The sequence below is a fragment of the Porites lutea genome, chromosome 1, assembly GCF_958299795.1.
Source record: "Porites lutea chromosome 1, jaPorLute2.1, whole genome shotgun sequence".
Classification (NCBI taxonomy): Eukaryota; Metazoa; Cnidaria; class Anthozoa; order Scleractinia; family Poritidae; genus Porites; species Porites lutea.
Window position 1 is genome coordinate 21590809 of NC_133201.1, and position 9378 is coordinate 21600186.

At 39.8% G+C, this 9378-nt stretch overlaps 1 protein-coding gene and 2 non-coding genes across 3 annotated transcripts; 1 reads left to right on the plus strand and 2 right to left on the minus strand.

Moving 5' to 3' along the window:
- The first annotated feature begins 863 nt into the window (after positions 1-863).
- Positions 864-945, plus strand: Trnal-uag (transfer RNA leucine (anticodon UAG)). Its single transcript has one exon. It is a non-coding gene; the product is annotated as a tRNA-Leu (tRNA).
- Positions 946-2965: 2020 nt separating this feature from the next.
- Trnal-aag (transfer RNA leucine (anticodon AAG)) lies at positions 2966-3047 on the minus strand. Its single transcript has one exon. It is a non-coding gene; the product is annotated as a tRNA-Leu (tRNA).
- Positions 3048-5449: 2402 nt separating this feature from the next.
- On the minus strand, positions 5450-7124 carry LOC140946728 (melatonin receptor type 1A-like). Its single transcript, XM_073395838.1, has one exon. The coding sequence runs from the start codon at positions 7056-7058 to the stop codon at positions 6009-6011; it is 1050 nt and encodes a 349-aa protein (XP_073251939.1). The 5' UTR covers positions 7059-7124; the 3' UTR covers positions 5450-6008.
- Positions 7125-9378: the final 2254 nt, after the last annotated feature.

Here is a 9378-nt window from a genome sequence, read left to right on the forward strand (position 1 = left end):
TCCTCTTCGGAGACGTGGGTGCAAATCTCATCACTACCATTTACATTTTTCACTCGAAGTAATCCAAGTGTGAAAAATGATCAAATAACTAGTAATAACCAAAGGTTACAGAGTGCGGGTGACAACGATCAAAGGTCAAAACGGCTCCAGCGCTGTGCTTTGCGTAAGTTTCACGTCACAGATGGTCAAAACCCGCATGTTCAGATTACGAGTGATAGAAGGTCCAAATACGCATGATCAAAATGCGTTCTGTACATTCCATACATTCTTAGTGGAAGTCCAAACGAATGCTGGCTACATACATGCGACACATGCCTAATAACAACCTGGAGATTAGGATTGCACGCTCCTCTTGTCGCCCGCAATAACTGAACGTTCGCTTTCGATACCCATTGCCATATAACAGGGTTTACCTTTTCATACCCTATTTTTTCTGGCGCTAAATAAATGTTTTAGGCTCTACTACTTACTATGCACGATTTAGACTTTCAAAAAGTCCTTCGTCCCTCGCTGTCGGCCGCTTCGCGGCCAAAAAAGGCTTGCCCCGCTCGCCAAGAGGTCGACTTGTAGCAAGTCTATGCATGATTGTGGGGACACAGTTACAATGGCGTTACCGTAGTTACAATGACGTTACCGTTAATGTTGAACAAAGGAAGCAAGGCTGACTTTACAGTCGGGAATATATATTTTTTGTTACCAATATTTCGTCCTTCTTCAGGATCATACAAACAATGATAAGGTTAAGCTGAGACGTTACAATTTGAAATAAGAAATAGCGTGCAATTTGATACTATAATAACACGTTAAATTTTAAATAAGAAAAAAAGTGAACGCTGTTTTTAGAAGCAAAGATAGGTATATGCGGTAGCGTGGCCGAGTGGTCTAAGGCGCTGGTTTTAGGCACCAGTCTCTTCGGAGGCGTGGGTTCGAATCCCACCGCTGCCATCTGTTTCTTTTTATAAGGTGAACGATTCGCTAATACTTCCTTGACTTCCTTCACAAATTTGGCTCTAAGTTTTTCTTTTACTGCATTCTTGTTTTTATTATCTTTGATTTTTCATCGAGAAAGGAGACTCATAAACTATGAGAAGAAAAGGCAAAAGCAAACGGCCAGATACTACTCTTTATCGAGAAAAGACCCCCCTGCATACAGTCATTAAGAGAGATACGTAAAATATAAACTTGTTGACCCCTGGATTAACTCGATGGCTTGAGGTTTGACCTTGTACAAATACCCGTGTCGTGGATCGAAAATTCTAGAATTGAATGCTTGTTACATTTTACCACCTTAAATTCAACTTTCTGCAGGTTTTGAGCTAAATCTTCAAAATTGCACCCTAGCAGTCCTTCCTTTTAGACGGTTTCATCACGCATTCCCGCTGTCCACGCGTTGCTTCCGAAATACAGAGAAACTTTGTTTTGGTTCCACACCCGTTAAAAATGTTATATATAGAGGATATTACACGGTGGCGAGAAGATATGAATTTTATGTTCTCGTGACAAGAACAATATCTCACGAGTGAGCGAAGCGAACGAGTGAGATATTGTTCTTGCCACGAGAACATAAAATTCATATCTTCGAGTCAACGTGTAATGTTCTTTTTATTATATGGAGAAACCAATTCAACAAAAGCAAAAGGCGGGAATCGTGACGTCATTGAACGATACGACACTCACAAAGGTGACATACGGAAATTACGCCACTCGGGTCCCGGATGAAGTGGCGTATGGAATCTACGAGTGGTTTAGTTCCCAGTAAAACACTCTCCTCCATATAATAAAAGGGCATATAAAAGTGACATTTTTAGAGTTAAGAAAAGGGAATTCAGGGCCTTAGTGGAATGGACGCAGTTTGTCAATGAACACCTAATATAATTGGAACAACAGGAGACACAGCTATTTTGTATAAATAAATATAATTCCCTATTCGAAGTTTATAAATATTATTGACATTCAGAATTCCCACCATTTTAAATAAAAGATCAGAGTAAGTGTCGAAAGCACTCCCTGTCATGACCCCCTCTAGCTACTTCCAGTGAGCAAATCACTGACGATACACATGGGAAATATCCTTGCATGCTAACCAAATTTGAAAACGTAGCAGGAATGTTCTCAGTAAGTATACCCCGTAGTTGTGTATTGTGTACTCTAGCTGAGTATTGGTAGTATATATAGCTACTGTTTATAGGTATTGAATATTATTCCTGTATATAGCTGAGTATAGCGTAGCGTAGCTGGATACAGTGTAGTATAGCTGATGAGTGCAGCTAGTGTATTTTGGTTGAGTATAGTGTGCAGTAGACTTCGTTTCACACTTTTCCACCTCCATTATGTGTATGTCTGTATGTTATATCTGTTCGTTACATCAGTTGTAGTTCCCCATGCATGACTTTCCTACCGGGATTAGTGTCCTTGATGCTGACCAAAAGGATCGCAGTTACTGTGAACGAGATTGGAAGTTTGATATTGTGTGCTACTTTTCTGAACTTTGGTAGAATGTATTCCTTACCCACTGCGGTCCAACCGTAGGAGAAAAAAAAAGGGAGAGCAGGTCCGACTAGAGAGTTTTATGCTCGCTAATAATCACTGGCATCGAGTCAGAAAAACAGTAAACTGGAGACAATATGAAAATTAAACAGCTGGACGGAGTAATGAACTTCCGCGAAAAGGTTCTTCCAGTCATTAGAATCATTCCTCTCCTTGTTACATTAAACGTGTTCACCTAACACTCATTGGCGCTTATATATATTAAGGTGACGTCACATACAGTTTACGTCCCAGATAAAAACAAATCAACCAACCGCGCATGCCTGGGACCTTACATCCGAAAAATTGATTCTGCTATGTAAAGAATACCGTGTCCCTTCGCACTACATAGAATAGAGTAACAAATTAGCAGTCAAATTAAAATTATCACTTGATATATTTTTTGTTGATTAATTAAAGCAAGAAAAGGAATAGTAGATGGCAGCGGTGGGATTCGAACCCACGCCTCCGAAGAGACTGGTGCCTTAAACCAGCGCCTTAGACCACTCGGCCACGCTACCAATCCGTCAATTAGCTATCGAGAAATGAGTTCAAAAACGAGTCGCAGCCGAGATTTTTAAGACCGACTTCGAGGTGTCTACATGTCGGATGAAACACTGAATTGAGTTTTGGATATAGCTTCTCAAATGAACAATAATCCTTAAAGGAATGCAAAGAGAAAGTTCGCAAAAGTTTATGGTATTTAGTGTCCGTTAACAAAACCACCGTCGCGGTTGTGATTTTCTTTCCTTTTTCTTTATGAATCTTTAATGAGTTTGAGAATACACCTTCTTCATTGCTTGCCAATCATCGGCGGAATGATGGGCAACAAAACTAGACGAATGGAAATGAAAGAATAGAACATCACTGACACATGTTTTATCGATGTAAAGACTAAAGCAGACATTTTTACGAGTAAAATTTGCTTTAAGGCAACTTGAACAAGTTTATCCTGAACGAGCCTTAGTGTTGGACAATGGAAACTTATATTTGTACTGATGCTTTTAGTTTGCGACTCAGTCAGATGGACGGAATTTTAGAAAGACCCTTTGAGAGGCTATTATCCGTTTCTGTTAAGTGAAAAGTAAGATTTGATAAGATATTCAGTTATAGACAGTGCGCAGATAATTAGGACATTGTCTACAATACAGGGTTGGCGATATATAGGAGTATCAAACTCTGGACCCCGGGGGGGGAGGGGACTCCGCATATGAAAGGGGTGGGGATGCTCGTCGGAAATTTTGAATTAAACCCCTAAGGGAGACCGATCTGGGCGTGGCCCAAGCTTTTTTTGACTCCTAAAAGAGACCATGTTAAAACACAGACACTTGGATTATATGAATGGAGTAAATAAAACGAATTTAAAATATACATATCAAATATATATTTTTATATATATTTTTTCGCGTGCCACCCTAAACGAGACCTTCACGGCTAAATATGATGGCGTTTTGCCCAGAACACCCTAAGTGAGACCAAAATCCGAAATTTATACCCCTAGGCACAACGACGAGCATCCCCACCCCTTTCATATGCGGAGTCCCCCCCCCCCTCCCCGGGCTCTGGACACAGGAAAATGTCCGTTGTCTCTATTAAAGCAGGTTAACGTTATAGAAAAAAAAGAGCTTCTGGTCGAGACAAAGGAAGGTGCTTGTTGCAGGGGCACCCAACAACAGTTTTCTGTAAAATTTCTGTTCGGAGAAGCAAAAATTGCCCAGGTTTTTCTATTGAGCTTGAGGAAGGCTAAAAATTTTTTGTTGACCGTTCCCGTTTCACGTACAATTTTCGAAGCTTATCTAATAAATTTCCTACGATTTTCTGAAGTTCAATGTTTCACATTTCACTCCTTAGGTAAGCTGATTTTTCGCAGAAAAAGGAAATCTAAAATTTCGGATTCGAAAATGCAATGGTAAGAGGAATCAGAAAAAATCTGTCTTTCGTAAAACTTTAAATTGCATCTATAAAATTTTTCGGAAAAATAATACTGAAGCCCTGAAAATTTCGACTCAAGTTGCCCTAGGATGACCGAACAGATATAAATTTCATAACGCCGCTTAGAAAGCATTTCTACGGACCTAAAAGTACTCTGGGTAGCCCAAAAAGTGTTTTGAATGCATTTAGGATGAAAACGCCGTTGGGTGCCCCTGTTGTTATACGAGTGCCCGTAGAGCGCCGGCCAAAATGTTCCGGTGAAGCAAAAATTTATGCCACCTACGTTGCAAATCTCATTTTTAGCCATTTCCATGCTGATTGGCGGAAAACCGGTCAAAACAGGAGAGGCTGGTAAAAAATGAGCTTTTTCCTTACCAAAATTCCTACTCGTGAGCCATCCCGTTAGCTCAGTCGGTAGAGCATCGGACTTTTAATCTGAGGGTCATGGGGTTTAAGTTCCATATGGGGAGAAATTTTGTTGATTTTCCAGATAATTGTTGAAAGTATTGCCTTTGGATAAGTAACCTGGGGTTTCCCTCTGCTAACCTAACATTTTGAAAGTTGCTGTAAATTTTTGCAGCAAAAATAAGTTTGACTGATCTTTACTATTATAATTCTTTATTTTAAAGCATGATAGTAGACTTTATCATGACTCGGGTTAACGAGTATATAATTATTTAATATAGCTATTTTATAAGAAACATGAGGGAGATGGAGGCAAGCAGTGTCCGTATTCTGAGGCGAGGTCTCTGTAAAGCAGCGTCGGAGACTATAACACGTTACAACGATAATTTATTGACAACCGTGATATCCTGCAGATAAACAAGTTTATCTATTTGTTTGGATGAAACAAATGCAAATGTCAGTAAATCGGAGACACAAAACGGCAACTTAATGAACGATTTGGAGAACACCTCCGATCCATTTTAAACAACCTGTTTAACGCTGCAGCGACCCCACGCCCGTCTCACTAGATTTCAGTCAACCTGGACATGCAATGTACACCTGGTCTTTCTAGTGCGAACGATCCTTATGTCCTTGCTTCTCACTATCATGATGGGTATTCGTTACCTCTGTTAATGTACCCTCGGGTTAGCTGAAACTTTCCGCGGTTTTATTAACACCTGGTCTTTCTTGTGTGAACGAAACGTCGTCTTGTTTCGCCACATCCTGGTGTGGATTAGTTATGTAGTTATCTCTGTTAGTGTACCTGGGCCTGGTTCCTGAAAGGCCGATTATCGCTAATCTAGGATTAAATTTTGTCCCACTTTTGGTATTTCGTTGCCTTTGGATTGCTTAGAGTAACATTTTATGTTATCATTACTGTATCTCAGAATAAATTCTCGATATCATATTGTAAGCTTGAGTCACATAGAGAAGAAAACCTTGCTTAAATTTTGACTTAATCTTGGGTTTAATTAAACCATCTTTCGAGGAACCGGGCCCATCTCTGCCTGCGGTTCAGGTGAAACTTTCGGTTTTATTGAAACCTGAGCCTTCTAGTGTGAACGAATCGTCGTCTTTTTTCTCCAGATCCTGGTAGGGATTAGTTATGTACTTATTTCTGTACGTGTGGCTGATCTCTGCCCTCGGTTTCGATGAAAAACAGTACTGTGCGTTTCAAACTCTTCAGTTCTTGCTTCCTCTCCTCCATTCGTGATACCGATCCTACGCATTCGTCTGCAGAACAGAATTTTAGGGAATTCATTCCTGAAAATGGGGTTCATCCCCGCGTAAATAAATGGATTGATCGTGTTCGACAAATAAAGAAGAATCATGCACAACAGTTCTACGTTTCTCGGCATAGTCGCTACGAGGTGGAAACGACGCAAAACCACGATTATCCAAAATGGGATCCAACATATCATGAACGCAAACACGACGGCGAAGAGAGATTTACTCAGTTTTATTTCTCGCGCACTGATGCTAGTGTTATTCTGACGTGCCTGGTTTGCCACTAATCCGTCTGCCTTGTGCTGTCGAATCGTTTTTGCGACCTTTATGTAACTGAAGATTGTAGTCATTAACGGCGTCAGAAAGAAGAGAGTAAGGACTATTCCATAGTGAATCATTTTTCCACTCTCACTGAGATGTGCAATGGAGCACTGTGCATAACCGGGAACGAACTCGAATGCTTGAAGCCCAGCCAGACGTGGCACCACAGTGTAACAAGCCACTAACGTCCACACAACCCCGAGTAAAGCGCACGACTTTCGGGTAGAGAACATTTTTCTGTAAAGCCCGTCCGACTTGCACATTCTCACATAACGGTTAGCTGCAGTTAGTCCCATAGTTACGGGTGAAACATAGATGACAAATAAACTGAAAAATGCATGAAGTTGGCAAATTTCCTCACTGAAAATCCATTTGCTGGTAATCAGCACGCCAATAGCATAAGGCATAACAAAGATGGCTGAAAGCAAGTCACTCACAGCCAAAGCGATAATATAAATGTTTGTTGTTGTGCGTAGTCGTCTGTTTCTATACACTGAGATGCAAACAAAGGTGTTACCTGTAAAGGATAAAACGTTTAAGATTACGACCGATATGACTTCCACAACTGTTAAAAACAGACCGCGGGAGTTCAGACTGTCCGTCATGGTCCTTCGGGTAGGAATAATTTCAGTGTAAAATCCTTTTTCCTCGTTCGCTCCCAAATAAACTTATTTCCCCTTTTGCTTCTCCTGTTTTATTCAGTTGACCAATATTGAAATCATTAATGTTTATAGTAGCACCCCTTAATCAATTATACCAGCGAATGAACATGTATTAGATATTTTACTATGTTGGCAATATCCTCAACAGTGACAAATTGAAGCCCAAAATTACGGTGAAGTTAAATTACTGCTATTATCAGGTTTTATGTTTATATTCCGGCTATCAATTCGTCTTGTGTTTACTGATTAACAACTTGAACCAATCTTTCATGTTATATCACGTATTTCCTTGTGCCTCAAGCCATGTCCGTGACATTTTTTCATATTTTCATTTTGTTACTGAGACACTGACGAGATTCTTGGGGCCAACCTAAATTTAAACCACGGCTTTTAACAATAGATGGCTTCAGTTGGCTTGATAAAGGTTTCTTGTTTTATTTAAGTTCATTAGTTTAATTTTTAGGGCACATGCATACATAATTAAGTATTGTCTAAAAAAGGAACTAACCGCAGAGAGCTTTAATGTAGCTGTGTGTTTATTACATATCCAGGAAACAGGAAAAGGGACGGCATATCTTTTTATAGGTACTTTATCATAAGAATAATTTAGCACGGAAGGGAATTTAAATAGTATTCTTTTTCTCAGACTGTTAAATTTCGGGAGGCCTGTCTTGAAAGTTAGAAAGTAGTTTAGTACGAATTAATATTTTGCCTATTTTTAGACCTTTGATAGCCACCTGGAAAATGCGAATTTACTATATATCGTCATCGTTAATGATTTACATTGTTTGTTTCCTGAAGACACAGAATTCCTTGTCCCCGCAATTTCTATTTCAAAATTTTCGTTAGTTATAAAGGTGTTTTTCAGTCCAATTTTCATCGGCGTAATATAACCATTTTTGGGAAACGTTTTCTGAAGATAAATAATCATCAGGTCAAGAGAACGGTACGACGAAAAAGTCTAAGTATCAACCGGATTTTGCTAAAATCGGTTGCACCATTGAAATAAGTAGTTTACGGAAACTATAATTTTATAATAAAAATTGGTGTTTGGTTCCCATTTTTGATGATCGTTTGAAATTTTTGAAGAAGTGTTTGGAGCCTACTGTTAGCTAAAAAAAATCACATCTTCTTACGCTCTCCGTATGAAATTCTATTTGGATTGCAAAAGATGCCTTTTTACATTCAACTCTGGCCTTGCGTATAGCCCGAAACTATAAAACAACGGCTAAACCCACGGCAAAAATTGTAAACGTCTGACCGAAAAAAACTCCCACAATTAAATACTCTAGTTATCACAGACTTATTGGTGATGACATTTTTCGGGCCCGGTTTAATTTGTAGGTGCCGGTGCGAATGTAAGTAAAAGTGTTAGGATTAGGATAAGGATCCAAGCTACAGGACTTTTAGTCACACCTACACAACTCCAAATTAAGCCATCTGTAAATTGGTGACTCTCAAATAATTTCTTAATTGCAAGTGACAACTACTGACAAGTACCAAGTGATGATCAGTCAGTAAGTGTTGATTGCTCGCAGAATTACCATTGCTACTGTCGCTAGAGCTGATTTGTGAGAAGAGGCAGGGTGATGGGCTCCTGGCAGGACTTATTTTTTCCTTCGACAAACAGGTTAAACGACAAGAACTTGTAGTGAACAAAAATAGGACGAGTTGTGGTTTTTAGGGGAACAATTTTGAAAAACGTAATTTTCCATCCTTGGAGACCCGGGGTGGATTGGACACAACAGATTTTTTTGTGCCCAATCAGAGACAAGCATTCAAATGAGTCGTGAAACTGGTTTGTTAACAGTAGCATCCCAGGGGTGATCTCGCCCGTTCTTGAAAACTTTAGCCGCCGCTTTTCCGCACCTGGCTGACCTCCACTGGGTCTCCGAGGATGGGGTTTTTCGTCCATAAAAAATCTTTTTAATTGTTTTTATCTCTGGTAATTCTGCTTTGACTAGACGACTTACTAGTACAAACAAGTGAATATTTCACCAAAAAACTCGTTGCTTGGTTTGGTAACACGTTAGAGAGAAACTAGTTTCAGAGGTGACTGTTGTAGTCGTGACCGTCTGAGTTTGATCTCGCTCACGTCAGAAAAAAAACCATCTTGAAGTGAAGCTATACAACGGGAGAGAAGTTGAAATTGAAAAAGATGAAAGCTCACGAATAGTAGGTGCAAAGCGAAATCACCAGCTAACTACTAACAGGCATGCAGCTTCTGTACCCAGGCTCCTGGGGTTCTTGGTCCGATTCGACA

Excerpts from the sequence above, each read along its gene's own strand:
- LOC140946728 (XM_073395838.1), bottom strand. The coding sequence starts at position 7,058 with ATGACGGACAGTCTGAACTCCCGCGGTCTGTTTTTAACAGTTGTGGAA.